The 21506-nt window shown below is 42.2% G+C and overlaps 1 protein-coding gene across 1 annotated transcript; it reads right to left on the bottom strand.

Annotated features, from left to right (window-relative positions):
- Positions 1-1648: 1648 nt before the first annotated feature.
- On the bottom strand, positions 1649-19510 carry lrrc15 (leucine rich repeat containing 15). The gene is made up of 2 exons (XM_065008941.1): positions 19162-19510; positions 1649-9829 (listed from the first exon to the last, which is right to left on the bottom strand). Exon 2 carries the CDS (start codon positions 9819-9821, stop codon positions 8109-8111), a length of 1713 nt encoding a protein of 570 aa, XP_064865013.1. The 5' UTR covers positions 9822-9829; positions 19162-19510; the 3' UTR covers positions 1649-8108.
- Positions 19511-21506: the final 1996 nt, after the last annotated feature.

Genomic DNA, 21506 nt, shown 5'->3' on the forward strand with positions numbered 1-21506 from the left:
ATCAGGACAGTTATAGAGAGAGTCAGGCAAACGCACAGTTTTGTAGAGGGTTTACTCTGCCCAAAATATGTCAATGAATATATATACACTACCGGTCAAAAGTTTCAAGGGTTTTCCTTTATTTTTACTATTTTCTACATTGTAGAATAATAGTGAAGACATCAAAACTATTAAATAATATATATTGAATCATGTAGTAACCAAAAAAGTGTTAAACAAATCTAAATATATTTTATATTTGCGATTCTTCAAATAGCCAGCCTTGATGACAGCTTTGCTCACTCTTGGCATTCTCTCAACCAGCTTCATGAGGTAGTCACCTGGAATGCATTTCAATTAACAGGTGTGCCTTCTTAAAGGTTCATTTGTGGAATGTCTTTCCTTCTTAATGCATTTGAGCCAATCAATTGTGATGTGACAAGGTATGGGGGTGTACAGAAGATGGCCCTATTTGGTAAAAGACGAAGTCCAAAATATGGCAAGAACAGCTCAAATAAGGAAATAGAAATGACAGTCCATCATCACGTTAAGACATGAAGGTCAGTCAATACGGAACATTTCAAAAACTTTTAAAAGTTTCTTCAAGTACAGTCGCAAAAACCATCAAGCGCTATGATGAAACTGGCTCTCATGAGGACCGCCACAGGAATGGAAGACCCAGAGTTACCTCTGCAGCAGAGGATATGTTCATTAGAGTTACCAGGCTCAGAACTTGCAGCCCAAATAAATGCTTCACAGAGTTCGAGTAACAGACACATTTCAACATCAACTGTTCAGAGGAGACTGTGTAAATCAGGCCTTCATGTTTGAATTGCTGCATAGACACCACTATTAAAGGACACCAATAAGATGAAGAGACTTGTTTGGGCCAAAAAACATGAGAATTAAAAAATATATATCTTTTACCTTTATTTAACTAGGCAAGTCAGTTAAGAACATATTTTTATGTATTATTTATTACTGCCTTGTTCAGGGGCAGAACGACAGATTTTTTAAAATTAAATATTTGATCCTTTTTTAACCTTGTCAGCTCGGGGAATTGATCTTGAAGTCCAACTCTAACCACTAGGCTACCTGCCGCGCCTGATCTCAATGGACATTAGAAGGGTGGAGATTTGTCCTTTGGTCTGGAGTCCAAATTAGAGATTTTTGGTTCCAACCGCTGTGTCTTTGTGAGACGCGGTGTGGGTGAACGGATGAACTGTGTTTCCCACCGTAAAACATGGAGGAGGAGGTGTGATGGTGTGGGGGTGCTTTGCTGGTGACACTGTCTGTGATTCATTTAGAATCCAAGGCACACTTAACCAGCATGGCTACCACAGCATTCTACAGCAATACGCCATCCCATCTGGTTCGGGCTTAGTGGGACTATCATGTGTTTTTCAACAGGACAGTGACCCAAAACACACCTCCAGGCTGTGTAAAGGCTATTTTACCAAGAAGGAGAGAGATGGAGTGCTGCATCAGATGACCTGGCCTCCACAATCCCCTGACCTCAACTAAACTGAGATGGTTTGGGATGAGTCGGACCGCAGAGTGAAGGAAAAGCAGCCAACAAGTGCTCAGCATATGTGGGAACTCCTTCAATACGGTTGGAAAATAATTCCTTATGAAGATGTTATGCAGGTGAGTGAGGACCCAAAAGCGCTTTAACAGAAACAGTCTTTTAATGTCAAAACACAGGGAAGACATAGATCCTCTTCAGATGTATCGATTGACAACATAGACAACCCGCAGAGAGGGCGACAAACAAATTATAAAGTCCTCTGATCTTAACAGGAGAGTCCCCTTCTAGCAGCAGAGGAGAATAGCAGGGTTAGCGCCGACAGACTGCTGGTCTCTCCGGGTAGGCGCGGGTAGTAGAGGACAGAGGTACCTGATCACACGTAGCATCTGATGAAGAGGCAGATTACGACAGGACAGGACAAGGGTGAAGCAAACGAGAATCTGACAAAGACAGAAGCAGAAACAGAGAGAGAAATAGAGACCTAATCAGAGGGAAAAAAGGAAACAGGTGAGAGAGAGTAAACGAGGTAGTTAGAGGAGATGAGGAACAGCTGGGGGAAGGAAAGGGAGAGAAGGTAACCTAATACGACCAGCAGGGGGAAACGAAGAGAAGAGAAAGAACAGGAACAAGACATAACATGACAATACATGACAGAAGATGGTTGAGAGAATGCAAAGAGTGTGCAAAGCTGTCATCAAGGCAAAGGGTGGCTATTTGAAGAATCTCAAATATTAAATACAGTATATTTTGATTTGTTGAACACTTTTTTGGCTACTACATGATTCCATATGTGTTATTTCATAGCTTTGATGTCTACAAAGTACAAATAAAAACAAACCCTTGAATGAGTAGGTGTTCCAAAACTTTTGACCTTTGTTCCAAAACTTTTTGCATGTCAATGACAGATAGACAAGTTTTGTCAACATAAAGTGTAATTGCTCATTTGCTACCTGAGGCTTTTTTGATCGAATAGAAATTTCGTAAGGGTTCGGTTTTTAAGAATGCACGGATGTAAGTGGATGTACGTGGCATTTTGGCAACTTTTGAATAAAACAACTTTATGTCGGCGTTGTGCCTGTTGTTCACACACGGATCTGCCCTCTCATTGGCTGGAATGGACTCACCTGATCTCGCCTATCTTTGATTTAACTCCCAAAGCAGGCTACCAGTGTGCTAGGTGCCTACCAGAGGCAACATGGGGCGTGGCTAGAGAACCCTCTGCTGTCAGAGATAAGAAGGAACAGAGCTGTGAGCCCATAGATCACATATTGGGGGCTATACTAGAACTCTGAATCTTATGGCAGTGGTGTTATGTATGCTTTAGTACTGTATTCTTTATTCTTATTTTCTAATAATCAATTAAGCTATTACACAGTATGTGTCCATATACAGTAAGGTTCAATTACAGTAGCTACGGTTTCTGTTTTGTCATGTTAACTTCCAGTTGAAATGTGTATGCGCTCTTTGGTTGGTTATGCCATGATCAGTGATTCAGTGAGTTCCAGAACGCACTATGAGATACAGAATACAGTAGCGCTGTGTCAAAGGTCACTGGTCTGATCTAAACAATGCACCATTTTGTATGGTATGGCCCCGCTCCAGAAAGTCACATGCAGCAGGGGACATTATTCCTCTCTAAGTGTAGCAGATTGGTTCAGAGAACGAATAATGATGAATTGACATATTTTCTTCGTGAACTAGCAGGTTTAGGAAGTAGTAGTAGAGTTTGTTTAATTTAGTTAGGAAAGTAGCCTTTAGGTGGCGATGTCTTTACCTGCAGAAAGTTTACTGAAAGCTTAAACGCTTCATTTGAAAGAAATTAAGAGTGTATGTGTATTTTTCTAGATTTAAAGCCCCTAAACCTCAAACTAAAAAGAGTCCATCCTTTTGCAGTTGTGTATAATTGTGTGTTAGTTTAATTGTTCAAAGCCTGTATCCTCCTTTTACTGTAGTCCACAATCATCTCCATTGTCTTGATCACTTTGAGGGAGAGGTTGTTGTCTTTGCACCACACGGTCAGGTATAACACTACAAGCTTGGAACACCTGTATTTGGGGAGTTTCTCCCATTCTTCTCTGCAGATCCTCTCAAGCTCTGTCAGGTTGAATGGGGAGTGTCTCTGCTCATCTATTTTCAGGTCTCTGATCGGGTTCAAGTCCGGGTTCTGGTTGGGCCACTCAATAACATTCAGAGACTTGTCCCAAAGCTACTCTTGCAATGTCTTGGCTGTGAGCTTAGGGTCGTTGTGCTGTTGGAAGGTGAACCTTCGCCCCCAGTCTGAGGTCCTGGGCGCTCGGGAGCAGGTTTTCATCAAGGATCTCTCTGTACTTTGCACCGTTCATCTTTTCCTCGATCCTGACTAGTCTCCCAGTCCCTGCCGCTGAAAAACATCCCCACAGCATGATGCTGCCACCACCATGCTTCACAGTAGGGATGGTGCCTGGTTTCCTCCAGGTGACGCTTGGCATTCAGGCCAAAGAGTTCAATCTTGGTTTCATCAGACAAGAGAATCTTGTTTCTCATGGTCTGAGAGTCCTTTAGGTGCCTTTTGGCAAACTCCAAGCGGGCTGTCATGTTCCTTTTACATAGGAGTGGCTTCTGTCTGGCCACTCTACCATAAAGGTCTGATTGGTGGATTGCTGCAGAGATGGTTGTCCATCTGGAAGGATCTCCCATCTCCCTTAGCTCTGTAAGAGTGACCATCAGGATTCTTGGTTACCTCCCTGACGAAGGTCCTTCACCCTCAATTGCTCAGTTTGGCCGGGCGGCCAGCTCTAGGAAGAGTCTCAGTGGTTCCAAACTTCTTCCAATTAAGAATGATGGAGGTCACTGTGTTCTTGGGGACCTTCAATGCTGCAGAAATATTTTGGTACCCTTCCCCAGATCTGTGCCTCGACACAATCCTGTCTCGGAGCTCAACGGACATTTGCTTCAACCTCATGGATTGGTTTTTGCTCTGACATGCACTGTTAACTGTGGGACGTTGGGTGTGCCTTTTCAAATCACAACCAATCAATTTAATTTACCACGGTGGTCTCCATTCAAGTTGTAGAAACATCTGGAAACAGGATGCACCTGAGCTCAATTTCGAGTCTCACGGCAAAGGATCTGAATATTTATGTAAATAAGGCATTTCGGTTTTACTTCTTTAATCATTTACCAACATTTCTTAGAACCTGTTTTTGCTTTGTTATTATTGGGTACTGTGTGTAGATTGGTGAGGAAATGTTTTTTATTTAATCTATTTTATAACAAGGCTGTAACGTACACTGCAGTATAACTGCAGTTTTAGTGAAGGATAATTGCAGTATGCTGCAAATACTGTGTCCAAAATATCACCGTTGACTGCAGTTACTGCACTTTTTCAAAACAGCAATCTTTTTTTTGTAAGTCCGCAACCGTTCCCGAGTACTACAACACTGCACTCATGACTCCTTTCTATGCGCACCAAAATTAGGATCTGTTTCCCCAAATTGCATTGTGAAAGACTAAGACTGTAATGTCGTATTTTATAACTTAGCTAGTTGGCAATAGAACAAGCTTTCAAATGATGCCAACCTGACCCAGATTGCGATTTATAATGGACCATTCTTGGATTGCCTAAACAACAACAGTAATTGTGTGATGGCGGGGATGCAGGGCTGAGTTCCAAACAAAACAGCTACAAGTGTGCTTGCTCTAGTTCTTCAATGCTTTTCATGTTTCTTCTGTAAGAAACGTTTCAATGTATCCCTATCCATTTAGGCCAATTCCTACGAGTGTAAAGGGTTTTAAGAAAGCTTTCCATAAAAACCGCAAGAAAAGTTTAGCAACGTTCTAAGAATTTTGTTAAAAACATTCATTCCGTTCTCAGAAACATAAAGGAATTGCTCTACAAAAAAAACACAAGATTACTTTAGTTATGTTCAGAGAATGTTATTTAAAAACATATATTTAAAAACACATTCCATTCTCAGCATCAACCAAACTATCTATTCTCTATCTTGTTAAGTGTGTTCAGTTAGATGGGTGGCTTACATTTCAATGCTAAGTGTAGGCCTATACCATCAATCTGCGTTAAACACATGGAATGTACCAAGGATAAAGTCAGAATCTCCCCCACACACAAACTCTGGGTGCCAAGGTCATGGCAGAGTTTTTCATCTGATACCCTCCCAACCCCATCACAAACCATTGGCATAAACATGATCATCAATCTTTTTTTGTGTAGCCTACTCAGAGTGCATACCAAATTTCACTAGTGGGATAACTTCTCATTCAAATAGTCAGGCTTAAAACTTCAATGTTTTCCCGAGGAACAAGTGATTTTGGTATACAACTGGACCAAATACAATGGGCTGAAGAAGACGGGAATCCCCCCCCACACACATCAGTTCAACACGTTGTTGTTGTGGAAAGATAACAGCTCTTTATCACACAGTGCCACACAATGAAGACTTGTCTCTTGAGTATTTCAGAATATCACTACCATATAGTGTATTTATTTAATATAACAGTCCGTCATTTGACTTGATTTGTGTGTGGAGCATAATCGTTTGCAAGTAGATGAAACCAGCCTTTATCTACTGATTACACTATAGAAAAATGACACAGTAAGTAGCCTAATTCCAGTCAGTAAATCATTAAAAAAAACAGCTTCTAAAAAAAACAGCAGGTGTGTGATAAGACTATGCTGAACGTTACATTTGTTCAGTATACAGTTGAAGTCGGAAGTTTACATACACCTCAGCCAAATACATTTAAACTCCTGACATTTTAGGTCAGTTAGGATCACCAGTTTATTTTAAGAATGTGAAATGTCAGAATAATAGTAGAAAGATATACTTCAGCTTTTATTTCTTTCATCACATTCCCAGTGGGTCAGAAGACTACATACACTCAATCAGTATTTGGTAGCATTGCCTTTAAATTGGTTAACTTGGGTCAAATGTTTTGAGTAGCCCTCTACAAGCTTCCCACAATAAATTGGGTGAATTTTGGCCCATTCCTCCTGTCTGGTGTAACTGAGTCAGGTTTGTAGGATCCTTGCTCGCACACGCTTTTTTAATTCTGCCCACAAGTTTTCTATAGGATCGAGGTCAGGGCATTGTGATGGCCACTCCAATACCTTGACTTTGTTGTCCTTAAGCCATTTTGCCACAACTTTGGAAGTATGCTTGGGGTCATTGTCCATTTGGAAAACCCATTTGCAACCAAGATTTATCCTCCTGACTGATGTCTTGAGATGTTGCTTCAATATATCCACATAATTTTCCTGCCTCATGATGCCATCTGTTTTGTGAAGTGCACCAGTCCCTCCTGCAGCTAAGCACCCCCACAACATGATGCTGCCCCCCCCCCGTGCTTCACGGTTGAGATGGTGTCTTCAGCTTGCAAGCCTCCCCCTTTTTACTCCAAACATAACGGTGGTCATTATAGCCAAACAGTTCTATTTTTGTTTCATCAGACCAGAGGACATTTCTCCAAAAAGTACGATCTTTGTCCCCATGTGCAGTTGCAAACCATAATCTGGCTTTTTTATGGCGGTTTTGGAGCAGTGGCTTGTTTCTTGCTGAGCAGCCTTTCAGGTTATGTCGATATAGGATTTGTTTTACTGTGGATATAGATACTTTTGTACCTGTTTCCTCCAGCATCTTCACAAGGTCCTTTGCTGTTGTTCTGCGATTGATTTGCACTTTTCACACCAAAGTACGTTCATCACTAGGAGACAGAACACGTCTCCTTTCTGAGCGGTATCACGGCTGCACGGTCCTATGGTGTTTATACTTGCGTACTATTGTTTGTACAGGTGAACGTGATACCTTCAGGCGTTTGGAAATTGCTCCCAAGGATGAACCAGACATGTGGAGGTCTACAATTTGTTTCTGAGGTCTTGGCTGATTTCTTTTGATTTCCCCATGATGTCGAGCAAAGAGACACTGAGTTTGAAGGTAGGCCTTAAAATACATCCATCAATTAGCCTATCAGAAGCATCTAAAGCCATAACATGATTTTCAGAAATGTTCCAAGCTGTTTAAAGGCACAGTCAACTTAGTGTATGTAAACTTCTGATCCACTGGAATTGTGATAGATGTCCTAACCGACTTGCCAAAACAATAGTTTGTTAAGCAGAAATTTGTGGAGTGGTTGAAAAACGAGTTTTAATGACTCCAACCCACATGAATGGTGACTTCCGACTTCAGTTGTATACGTTCAACTTTTTTACCAGTATCAAAAAAAATATGAATGGCATTTTGTGCATTTACCATCCATGCAATTTCCAGATGATTATTGTTGGTTTATGAGATGTCCTTTTTGGTTATTTGTGCAAAATATTGTTCAAACCTCAGAAAGCTTGCTGAAGAGGGACTTGCAAAATTGTTTAGTTATAATATTATGGGATCCCAATCAGAATAACTTATTTGATCAAAGTAGAGTTCCCCAAGGATCAGGCCCCAGCTAGTCTGTCCTTGGTCATGAGTTCTTGAAGGGACATGATAGAGACATGATGGGTTCCTGTGCTAAGATGTTTGGGAACAGCTGCATCAGGATGTTTGCTCTGGCATGCTCAGCATAACTGTACAGTACACCTCCTATGTGGTTCTCAGGCCTCTGGGCCAGTCTAGATGACCGAGTTGTTTTTGTTCCTGCGGCCAAGGTTGCGGCTGCCTCTGTTGTTCCTCCTCCAGCAGACGCAGCAGACAATGAGACTGGTGATGATGGCGGTGCAGACCACCGCGATGATAATGATCTGCGTGTTCCTGGACACACCCTCTCCGTTCCCCTGCCCACTGCTGGTGTCCTCCCCCTGCTCCTGGGTGGGCGTGGCCTCTGCAGCAGGGGAGGGGGTGCTCCACTTGGGAGCGGGGGTGTGGGGCTTCCTCCTCTTCTCTGTCGGGGTGATATCAGGGACGGCGGTCGGAGTGGACAACATCAACTCCTCGTCAGTCAGTTCGGCTATGCTGTCACCGCTTAAGACAGAGGGCGTGAGGCACACCACAGTACTGAGGTTAGTCTTGGTGGGGTTCTGTGTCAGCCAGTCCCGCAGTGGCACGATGTCCTGGTCACACTTCCAGGGGTTTTCAGCGAGCAGCACCTCATTGGCCACCGTGAGGGTGCTGAGGAGCTCTGAGGGCAGGTTGAGGAGGGAGTTGTTGTGGAGGTCCAGCTGGCCAAGGTGGGAGTGGCCCTGGAGAAGCTTGGCAGGAAGGGAGTGGATGTAATTGTGCTCCAGGGAGATGTTTACCAGCTTATGCAGCCCCTGGAAGGTGTTTTCCTGCAGGCTGGTGAGGAGGTTGGTGTGTAGGGACACTTCCCCCAGCTCTGCCAGCCCACTGAAGGCCCCGGGAGACACAGAGCTGATCTGGTTCCGGCTCAGTACCAGCAGACGCAGCTGGGTCAGGTTGCTGAAGGTGTGTTCCTCCAGGTGGGTCAGCCGGTTGTCATACAGCCACAGCTCCCTCACGGCCATGGGGCCGAACACTCCTGGGGACAGACTCTGGAGCTCGTTCTCATACAGGGAGATCTGTGCCAGGTTAGGGAGGTTGAGGAGAATCCCCTCTGGGAGGGAAGTTAGCCGGTTGCTGGAGAGATAAAGCTTCTTTAGCCTCTGCAGCTGGGAGAACAGGTTAGCGGGGAGATGAGTGATGGCATTATCCTGCAGAGAGAGCTCCTCCAGGCTTACCAGGTCATCAAACGCTCCAGCAGGGATCACCCTAAGAGCGTTCCGGTTCAGACGCAGGGATTTGAGCTTGCTCAGGCCCCTGAAGGTGTCCCTGTAGAGTTGGTTGATGCTGTTCCTGGCCAGGGTGAGATGCTCCAGCTGAGTGACAGAGCGAAAGGCCTTCTCTGGTACAGACGTGATGAGGTTCTTGCTGAAGTCCAGGGTCCTCAGAGCAGCGAGGGAGTTGAGCCAGGCGGGGCGAAGCACCAGGAACTTGTTGCCGCTCAGAGTCAGAGATTCCAGCTTCACCAGATTTAGAAACAGGGCCTCAGGCAGGTCATTCAGCACAGTGCCTGTGAAGCCCAGGGCACCCAAGTTATGGGTGAGGTCAAAGGTGCCAGGGAATACTTCTCTGATCCCAGTGTCTTTGACCACAAAGATGCCAAGGGCCTCGGCAAAACCAGCCAAGTCATCAGGTTTGAGAGCAGTGATGTTGGTGTTGGAGATGTAGAAGGTGGTAGTGGAACCAGGCACTGAGGAGGGAAACTCTGTGATTGACCTGCCATGGCAAAGGATTTTGTTGTCTTTGCACTGGCATCCATCTGGGCACGCTCCAAGAACTCCACTGATGGCAAGAAGGAGGAGAAAGATGAGGTTGATTGGCAGGTCCATTGATGCTCCTAGAAAAGATCAAAAGAATAGTTACCCACTGGGCACAAACTGGTTGAATCAACATGGTTTCCACGTCATTTCAATGAAATGGCATTAAACCGACCTGGAATAGACGTTGAATTCACGTCTGTGCCCAGTGGGGTTGCTTTATTTGATGCCTTAGCACACCCAAACAACATGTCAAGTTTATAAAGCAATATGTGTGACACTGAATAAAATAATCCACATTAAAATAAGACCTAATAAATCAAATTCAAGTGAGGTTAAAAATATATTAGACAAATACGGCTGCAGCATCGATTCTTTAAATTGTGTCTTGTTAAATTGGGATCACGCGCATGGGAGGGTGTGAGCTAAATAGACCATTAAATGGGCTACATTTAGCATCTCCCGTTAAGTACTGGAATCAGTCCATCTGTTGACTTAATAGTACTTAATCGTTAAGTTAATGGCTTAATGGGACTGTTAACTTAATAGTAGCAAAAATGAACAACTTTCTGTTCAAATGAGGGTAAACTCGAAAATACTGCCAGATTGTGATGTTTTTGATTTCATGTGATTTTTTTCTTTGATTGGATCCACAATGGCTAGGCTATTATTTCTAGGAAATTCCCAGAGTCTAAAGATAGAAAGGTCCATTTCTCACCCGACATTCTTACCAAATTATTCCAACACTCAGTACCATCTGAACAGACATACTAGTTCACCAGTCTAACACCAGTTTAAAGGTCTGGCATTTTTTACAACTATTTTTTTGTCAGTTTAGCAAACACTCCTATCCAGAGCTACTCACAGTAAATACTTCAAGTAAGCTGAAGGAAAGTGAAATAACCAAGTATTGTGAGGAAAAACCTGTGCACTTATGACATGTTACTCTCTTACCAAAAAAGGTGCTATCTAGAACCAAAAAGGGCTTCTTCGACTGTCTCCATTTTAATTTTAATTTAATTTGTTATTTACCAGGTAAGTTGACTGAGAACACGTTCTCATTTACAGCAATGACCTGGGGAATAGTTACAGGGGAGAGGAGGGAGGATGTATGAGCCAATCGTAAGGTGACCGTGATGGTTTAAGGGCCAGATTGGGAGATAACCCATTCAAGAACCCCTTTTGGTTCCAGGTAGAAACATTTTGGGTTCCACATAGAAGCCTTTCCACAGAGGGTTCTACATGAAACCTATAATAGTTTTCACTGGAACCAAAAACAGTTATCCTATGGGGACAGCTGCAGAACCCTGTTGGAACCCTTTTTTCTACAGGGCCTTCAGACAGTATTCACACCCGTTGACTTTTTCCGCATTTTGTTGTGTTACAGCATGAATTTAAAATGGATTAAGTTGAGATTTTTGTGTCACTGGCCTACACACAATACCCCATAATGTCAAAGTGGAATTATGGTTTTAGAAATGTTTACAAATTAATTAAGAATAAAAAGCTGAAATGTCTTGAGTCAGTAAGTATTCAACTCTTTTGTTATGGCAAGACTAAATAAGTTCACGAGTAAAAATGTGTTTATCAAATCACATAAGTTGCATGGACTCACTTTGTGTGCAATATTTTTGAATGACTACATCATCTCTGTAACCTTCATATACAATTACAGTATACAGTGCCTTCAGAAAGTATTCAGACCCTATAACCTTTTTCCAAATGTTGTTACATTTCAGCCTTATTCTAAATGATTATTGTTTTTTTTATTCTCAGCGATGACAAAGCGAAAACAGGTTTTTAGAATTTTGGGCAAATTTCTAAAAAATACCAAACAGAAATACCTTATTTACTTAAGACCCTTTGCTATGAGACTCCAAAACGGAGCTCAGGTGCATCCTATTTCCATTGATCATCCTTCACATGTTTCTACAACTTGATTGGAGTCCACCTGTGGTAAATTCAATTGATTGGACATGATGAGAACAACTGTGGGACCTGTCTACATAATAATCAACAACCAACTTGACAGAGCTTGAATTGTTTTTGAAGAATAATGTGCAAATATTGTACATTTATCCAGCTCTTAGGTATTACCTTAAAAAGACTGGGTAATCACTGTGTCATATATTGACTCAGTGGCGTGATTGATTTATGTCCTTCGTGAGGGAGTTTGTATCCAAAAGTATGTGGACACCCCTTCAAATTTGTGGATTAAGCTATTTCAGCCACACCACTTGCTGACAGGTGTATAAAATCAAGCACACAGCCATGCGATCTCCATAGACAAATATTGGCTGTAGAATGGCCTTACTGAAGAGCTCAGTGACTTTCAATGAGGCATCGTCATAGGATGCCAGCTTTGCAACAAGTAAGTTAGTCAAATCTCTGCCCTGCTATAGCTGCTCCGGTCAACGGTAAGTGCTGTTATTGTGAAATGGAAATGTCTAGGAGCAACAACAGCTCAGCCACGAATTTGCTCAAAGAACAGCAACCTCTTGAGTGCTGAAGCGTTCTGGATGAGTTAAAAGTGTCTGTCCTCACAGGCAGGACCTGAAATTCCAAACTGCAGTAATCCAGCGTCAGCAGATGAACTGTGCCTGGAGCTTCATGAAATAGGTTTCCATGGTGAACATCCTATTTCCATAAGATCACCATGCACAAAGCCAAATGTTAGCTGGAGTGGTGTAAAGCTCGCTGCCATTGGACTCTGAAGCAGTGGAAATTCAATTGATTGGACATGATTCTCTGGGGTGATGAATCACACTTCACCATCTGGCAGTCCGACGGATGAATCTGGGTTTGGCAGATGCCCAACGCTACCTGCCCAAATGCATAGTGGCTTTTTGAAGTTTGAATGGATGAGGAATAATGGTCTTGGCTGTTTTTCATAGTTAGGACTAGGCCACTTAGTTCAGTGAAGTCAAATATTGACTACAGTGGCAATGACATTCTAGTACGATTCTGTGCTTCCAACTTTATGGCAACAGTTATGGGAACAACCTTTCCTGTTTGTGACAATGCTATTTCAGCCACAGGTCCACTACAGAAATGTTTTGACAGGATGTATTGGAAAATCTGGTCTGCACAGCCCTGGCCTCAACCCCATCAGACAAATATTGGGATGTAGAATGGCCTTACTGAAGAGCCAGACCTAATTCAATCAGGCATCGACCTCACTAATGCTCTTGTGGCTGAATGGAAGCAAAGTCTGCCCTGCTATAGCAATGTTTCAACGTCTAGTGGAAAGCCTTCCCAGAAGAGTGGAGACTGTTATAGCAGCAAAGGGGGGCCAACTCCAATTTGCTCAATGATTCTGGAATGAGATGCTGAGCAGCTGTCCACATACTTTTGGTCAAAGTGTCTTTCCTTTTCAATAAATTAGCTAAAACTGAAAAACAAATGTCTCACTTTGTCATTACAAGAACTGTTGTGTAGATGGGTGAAATAATTTTATTTTTATTTATTAGTCACTTGGCTCTGTCAGCCTAAGATCACCATGCACAAAGCCAAATGTTAGCTGGAGTGGTGAAGACACACAATTAATCTTCTGAAGCAGTTTCCCCCTTCTGATGACCAGGTGAATCACATCTCACCATGTCTGGCAGACATATGAATGTGGATGACGGATCACCACCTCAGGAGAACCTCGGCAAGACGGAGCTGCTCTTCCTCCCGGGGAAGGACTGCCCATTCCATGATCTCGCCATCAGTTGACAACTCCATTGTGTCCTCCCAGAGCGCTAAGAACCTTGGCGTTCCTGGATGAACATGGTCTGTGGCTGTTTTCATAACATCGGACTAGGCCACTTAGTTCCAGTGAAGGGAAATCTTCATACAGCTACAATGACATTCTAGACGATTCTGTGCCAACTGCCTCACAGTTAGGAACAACCTTTCCTGTTCCAGCACTTGTCATGCCCGTCTGGATTACTGCACAAAGCTGTTGGCTGGGCTCCCTGCCAGTGCCATTTACAACTCATCAGATGTGGAAGAACTTGTCTGGTCTGCACAGATTGGCCTCAACCCCCTCAGACACCTTGGGATGAAGTTGAACGCCATCCGCTAGCCAAGACCATGGTGCTTGCCACAACATCAGTCGGCACCTCACTACCTCCAGGCTCTGATCAGGCCCTACACCCAAACAAGGGCACTGAACCTCTGGCCTGAAGCCTCCCTACCACAAGTTCCCGCAGCAATGTTTCAACCTAGTGGAAAGTCAAAACTGTTATAGCTGGCCCCCAATGGTGGGACAAACTCCCTATTAATGCTCATGATTCTGAGTCAATCAGATGTTCCGGAGACACCTGAAACCCCACCTACTTTTGGTCAGGATAGGATAAAGTTTCCTTTTCAATAAAAATTAGCTAAAACTATTGTAAAACAAATGTTCACTGGATGTCTTATGGGGCACCAATTTGTTTCTGGATAGATGGGTAAATGACTTAAATGTAAATGTAAATTTGAATCCATTTTGATTTAGGACTGTAACAACAAAATGTGGAATAGGTCAAGAGGCGTGAATCCTTTCTGAAGTGTAGTAATTGAATCAAAGTTTCAAAGTACCAGTACAAGAAGTGCAAAATTCAGCATAAAATACTGTATAATACTTTTAAGTGTGGCTTAATTCACCACCACAAGTGTTCTAGGCAAAGGATAGCCACAGCATTTAGCATACAGGGTGACTGCAGCATTCTGGGGCTGTGGACTGTTTGGACTGTTTGTAATGGCAGAGGAAGCAGCATATACAAAGCTCTGCGAATATTATTGTCGGTTTGGTTCTCTCTCCATATAGACCCTGGTCCATTATTAAAGTCCAATGGCAGCGGAATGTTATTTTAAAGTGCAGATGGAGTGTTTGAAAGACCAGCGTGTTTGTCCTTCCATTGAACACAGCCACAGAGGAATTGGATTTTATTATTACATCAAAGAAGTAGGAACATAAAACCGTTCCTGGAGTTTCCCAGATGTTACCCATTTCAATAGATTTTGTGTTCAGTTAGTATGTAGCCTATTTGCTTTGAGTTTCTCTCTATAAAGTAGAAATAACATAGCCTAGTTCCAGTTTCTTATCAAAATATTGGTATCATACCATTTGGATTAGGTTTGAATAATTTTTGCGTTATGTTGCATGTTGCTCATCATAACCATAGCAACCTGTGGGTGGGTGTGCAACACGCTGCTTCCCCTGGTAGTCCAAATAGGTCAGTATTGACTATAGCAGCAGTATATAGTGCTTTTGGAAAGTATTCAGACCCCTTGACTTTTTCCACATTTTGTTATGTTACAGGCTTATTCTAAAATAATTTCCCCTCCCTCATCAATCTACACACAGTACTCCATAATGACAAAGCAAAAACAGGTTTTTAGACATTTCTGCAAATATACAGTACCAGTCAAAAGTTCGGACACCTACTCATTCAAGGGTTTTTCTTTATTTGTACTATTTTCCATATTGTAGAATAATAGTGAAGACATCAAAACTATGAAATAACATATATGGAATCATGTAGTAACCAAAAAAGGGTTAAACCAATCATAAAATATTTGAGATTCTTCAAAGTAGCCACCCTTTGCCTTAATGACAACTTTGCACACTCTTGGCATTCTCTCAACCAGCTTCACCTGGAATGCTTTTCCAACAGTCTTGCAAAGTTGCAGATTATGGACTGTTGTTTCTCTTTGCTTATTTAAGATGTTCTTGCTATAATATTGTAACGGCGTTCTTCGTTTGTAAAAAGAGAGTCGGACCGAAATGCAGCGTGTAGGTTACTCATGTGCTTTAATAAAGGAAATAGCGATACATGAAATAACTGGGAGAAATACAAAACAACAAACGGAACGTGAAACAAATTACAGCCTATCTGGTGACATACACAGAGACAGGTACAATCACCCACGAAATACAACGCAAACTCAGGCTACCTAAATACGGTTCCCAATCCGAGACAACGAGAAGCACCTGACTCTTAATTGAGAACCGCCTCAGGCAGCCCAGCCTAACAACACCCCTACTCAACCGCAATCCCAACTATACAAACCCCAATACGAAAACAACATATAAACCCATGTCACACCCTGGCCTACCCAAACATATAACAAAAACACAAAATACCATGACCAAGGCGTGACAAATATGGAATTGGTATTTTACCAAATAGGGCTATCTTCTGTATACCACCCCAGCCTTGTCACAACACAACTGATTGGCTAAAACGCGTTGAGAAGGAAAGAAATTCCACAAATGACCTTTTAACAAGGCACCCCTTTTTATTGAAATGCATTCCAGTTGACTACCTCATGAAGCTGGTTGAGGGAATGCCAAGAGTGTGCAAAGCTGTCAAGGCAAAGGGTGGCTGCATTGAAGAATCTCAAAAATAAAATATATTTTGATGTCTTCACTATTAGTCTACAATGTAGAAAATAGTAAAAGTATAGAAAAACCCTTGAATGAGTAGGTGTGTCCAAACTTTTACCATTCCACAAATTTCTTGTTAAACTTCATTTTGGCAAGTCGGTTAGGACATCTACATTGTGAATGACGCAATACATTTTTTCAACAATTGTTTACAGCTAGATCATTTAACTTATAATTAACTGTATCACAATTTCAGTGGGTCAGAAGTTTACATACACTAAGTTGACTGTGCCTTTAAACAGCTTGGGAAATTCCAGAAAATTATGTCATGGCTTTAGAAGCTTCTTATAGGCTAATTGACATCATGGAGTCAATTTGAGGTGTACCTGTGGATGTATTTCAAGGCCTACCTTCAAACGCAGTGCCTCTTTGCTTGATATCATGGGGAAATCAAAAGAAATCAGCCAAGACCTCCACAAGTCTGGTTCATCCTTGGGAGCAATTTCCAAATGCCTGAAGGTACCACGTCCATCTGTACAAACAATAGTACGCAAGTATAAACACCATAGGACCACGCAGCCGTCATATCGCTCAGGAAGGAGACGCGTTCTGTCTCCGAGCGATGAACGTACTTTGGTGCAAAAAGTGCAAATCAATCCTAGAACAACAGTAAAGGACCTTGTGAAGATGCTGGAGGAAACAGGTACAATAACATCTATATCCACAGTAAAATGAGTCCTATATTGACATAACCTGAAAGGCCGCTCAGCATGGAAGAAGCCACTGCTCCAAAACCACCATTAAAAAAAGCCTGACTATGGTTTGCAACTGCAAACGGGGACAAAGATCGTACCTTTTGGAGAAATGTCCTCTGGTCTGATGAAACAAGAATAGAACTGTTTGTCCATGACAACCATTGTTATGTTTGGAGGAAAAAGGGGGAGGCGATGGGATAAGGACAACTATCTCTGCATCACGCCACCAATTAGGCCTTTATGGTAGATTGGCTAGACAGAAGCCACTCATTAGTAAAAGGCACATTACATCCTGCTTGAAGTTTGCCAAAAGGCACCTAAAGACACTCAGACCATGAGAAACAAGATTCTCTTGTCTGATGAAACCAAGATTGAACTCTTTGGCCTGAATGCCAAGCGTCACACCTGGAGGAAACCTGGCACCATCCCTACGGTGAAGCATGCTGGTGGCAGCATCATGTTGTGGGTATGTTTTTCAGTGGGAGACTAGTCAGGATCTAGGGAAAGATGATCGGAGAAAAGTACAGAGATCCTTGATGAAAAACTGCTCCAGATAGCTCAGGTGTCACGCCTTGGTCTTAGTATTTTGTGTTTTCTTTCTTTATTTGGTCAGGCCAGGGTGTGACATGGGTTATTGTGGTGTGTTTGTGTCTTGGGGTTTTGTGGGGTGTCTACGTAGTCTATGGCTGCCTGAGGCGGTTCTCAATCAGAGTCAGGTGATTATCGTTGTCTCTGATTGGGAACCATATTTAGGCAGCCATATTCTGTGAGTGTAGGGTGGGTGATTGTTCCTGTCTCTGTGTTTGCACCAGGTAGGACTGTTTTGGGTTTTCACGTTTCTTGTTTTTGTTAGTTTGTTCATGTGAAGTGATTTATTAAAACATGAATCAAAACAACCACGCTGCGCTTTGGTCCGCCTCTCCGTCAATGGAAGAAATCCCTTACATCAGGACCATCAAGGTTCACCTTCCAACAGGATAACAACCGTAAGCACACAGCCAACACAACGCAGGAGTGGGACAAGTCTCTGAACTTGAACCTGATCGAATATCCTCTGGAGAGACCTGGAAATAGCTGTGCAGTGACGCTCCCCATCCAACCTGACAGAGCTTGAGAGGATCTGCAGAGAAGAATGGGAGAAACTCCCCAAATACAGGCGTGCCGAGCTTGTAGTGTCATACCTAAGAAGACTCGAGGCTGTAATCATTGCCAAAGGTGCTTCAACAATGTACTGAGTAAAGGGTCTCAATTCTTATGAATATGTAATATTTAGGTTTTTGTTGTTTTTTGTAAAAAAATATTTAAAAAATAAACTATTTGTCATTATGGGGGATTGTGTATAGATTGATGAGGGGGGAAAAACAATTTAATCCATGTTAGGCTAACATAACAACATGTGGAAAAGGTCAAGGGGTCTGAATACTTTCCTAATGCACCGTAATTAAGGAATAGTTACTTACTCAGATGTTTCCTCTTAGGAAATTGTAGTTGAATGTTATCCTATCGCTGTTCCCCTCGAAGTGTTGGGAGTGAAGACATAGCCGATATGACTGAGCAGCACCATTGGCAAACATGCCTCTTCTGACTCACAAATTCGTAAGGTCCCTATTTGAATGGCTGCTTACATTTAAACGGTCTCCTCTCTGATATAATCAGTCCCAGTCTCACCAAACCACAGTCTGGACTGGGCTGGAACATTTTACATTGTAAAACATTTCCAGTTCACCATTAATTGCTGTGATTTTTTTTTTCTCTCCCCATTTCCTGGACTTAAGCATCAGCACTTTGCCAGTCACAAAATATATAGCCAGCAAATTAGAGGGTGAGTTTATGGGGAGAGTTGCATAGACTAACAATATCACAAAGGTAATATAAAATGACATGAGATGATTTTTTTGCAACGAATCCTGAAAAAAAACTTGGTTAAGGGTTGGAAGAGGAGCGTTTGAGCTCTCTTCAAAGCACATTTCTGTTTGTTCCCCCCGTAATTTGCGCACAGAAAGACTAAATAATATGGTTAAATCATAGTTTCAGAAAACCATGCCCCTACAGTCGTCTACTTTATAATCGTTATAGTTTTTGTCTTGCTTCGACAATTAAAACTTCACAATAAAGTAGACGACCTCACTTAATAATCATTTGTTTTCATAATAATTACGGTTTTGACCATCTCTTTCTCATACGAGCAAAAAAGCCATTTCAACAGAATACATGAGATTAGGAATCTCCAGGTCAACCAGTGCACTGCTAACTATTGTAAAACGAGATGCTGTCGGCTATATGGTAGAGTGGAGCTTACCTTGTACAGCGCTTGGCAGTTGAGTGAATGGAGAAATGAGTTGGTGGGGAGTGTCTGCTATCTTGTATCCTCTCTTGTCACTTTGCTCCCTCTTCAGAAATGTCAGATGTGAATTAATTAGAGATTCCAGTTTCTTCCAGAACCACACATCCTCACATTGTTCAAGCTCTTTGTCATCACGTTCATCATCCTCAATCAATCTTTTCCCCCTTTGCCCTTGAAACTTTCAGGTCATGTACTGAAGCTGGCTTGCACCGCCTGTGCTCTGTCTGTTTCTCTTCCTCACATACACACACATTTTTTTGGGAAGTATGGTGGGGCGTTTGTGTGAGGGGGAAGCCCCACCCTCTCTGTAAAAAGGACTGGATTTGTGTGAGGGTGTGCTTGGGAACTACTTGCATAAATGTGCGTGCCTTTGAGCGTGTTTGAATATATATATATATACTGTAGGTGTGCATGGGACTTTGTGGTTGTGCGTGAGTAAGTTGGCGTGTGTTTTAGGCGTTGACATGCTGACAGTGGGCTTTCAGTTGGGGTGGAGGGGCTGCCCAATGCGCTGATGACCAAAAGCCTGATCGTGGGGGTGGAAGGGGAGGGGCTGCGGTTCTCATGCATGGCTCAGGGGCATACAGCACTAGGGATCAACCCTTTCAGATAATAACTAACGTATGATGGAGAGCCAGGGGTATTGTCTTCTTCTATTCCAAGATTCCAAAGAAACGTCAGTCTTCTGCAGAAAAACTATTTTAGCCCAGTAGAGGTAAAGTGGCAATCATCTGCTCTCAATTAGACCTAAAGAAAGGTTGTACGTTAACTTACTATTCTGATTAACATTCCTCTCTGTTGCTGTAAAAGGGAAATCCATCTGTTTTACGACTCCTACGCAGACCAAGGGCACGGATACCCCCACTACACCCTAAACAAGATAGCATGGGTGGAGTTAATGTATATCTCAGCCCAGCAGCAGCGAGAACATGTGCTTAATGTGACCAGCGTGGTCAAAATACAGATGTAGCTGATTACCATTAAGGAACATGCAAAATAAAGGGCGGGTCCTTGTCTTTTGTACAGGGTGTTTTTGCAGGGAAGTTGTATTAGTCAAGAAGAGCAATAGGCCAACTTATGTAGGTAATGGATTGTGCAAGGTTTACACAGACAGACGTTTGTGTAGGCCCTGATACAGTATCATTAGTGCTAGCCTAATTTTGGTCTGATTTTTGGCTACTGCTAAAATGCTGTGCACAGACCATTTTGGGGGGGGATTCCCTTTTGTGAATTGAAATGTTTGGATTGGCCCGTTTACAATGACTTCCATTCACTGAAAGTATTCTGACGAATCAAACTGGGAACCCTAATCTATGATGGCTGTTTTTAAGGCACAGTTCTCGTGACTTGTGAATATGGGTAAAGACCATGGGTAAAAAAAAACAGTGTTGCTATTTCCTGTCCTGTGTTTGATGTGAACTATTTGAGTGTGTGTCAGTGATGTGAATAGTGTGATCTCTGCCCACTGTTATGTGAGTTCAATGTACTGGAAAGGCTTAATCACCGGTCGCCATAGCGATGAACTTGTCTCCTATTCAGCATTTCATTCTCTTTTGTTCATTGTTTGTTTTATATTCAATCACTTGGAATTTGTCATTCATTTTCCAAAGTATTTTGTGTTTGTACTTTTCCAGGTTTTATAACCCTTTTAGGGACTTCAATTCTACTTGTACTTACACACTGTTAAAATTAAGTGTTTTGTAACACTAAAACTAGTGGCAACTAAGCTGCCACCAATGTTAAGGAGACGAAACCTTAACTTTGCTGGAGTTTTGAAACACATGGGTGTAAGGGTCTATGGGACAGATTTAAGGTGTTCTGAAACATGACATGGTGTGTTGTAACATCACTTAATCAAGTTGTGCTACACATTGCAAGAGACTGGGCGCACTAACCTGGAAAAGGTTGTAAACACTTGGTGTTTTGAGTCCTGTTTAGTGCAGAATTACATCCCTTCTGTCATTTCCAAATACTGTAAATGGAAATACCTCCTCTTATTGTACGTCCCCTGCTCTTATATGATAAACACGTAATTGGACATTTCAAAAAGGTCAAATGTACGGGATTATGCTCAAAGAAATGATACGAGAGTATCGTTTTGTGATAATACAAATGAATACGTTTGTACAGGGTAATTCACGAGTACAACATTTACTTTTTCAAAAGATGATTTTGAAGTTTCAAATGCTTTATCTTTTCTTTGCAAATCATCAAATGACGACAAAACATTAACAGGTCTTTTAAATTTTTTTATATTGATTAAGACAGTTCAAAGATCTGTACGGTATTAATCATATTCT

This window comes from Oncorhynchus nerka, linkage group LG24 (genome assembly GCF_034236695.1).
Source record: "Oncorhynchus nerka isolate Pitt River linkage group LG24, Oner_Uvic_2.0, whole genome shotgun sequence".
Taxonomy (NCBI): domain Eukaryota; kingdom Metazoa; phylum Chordata; class Actinopteri; order Salmoniformes; family Salmonidae; genus Oncorhynchus; species Oncorhynchus nerka.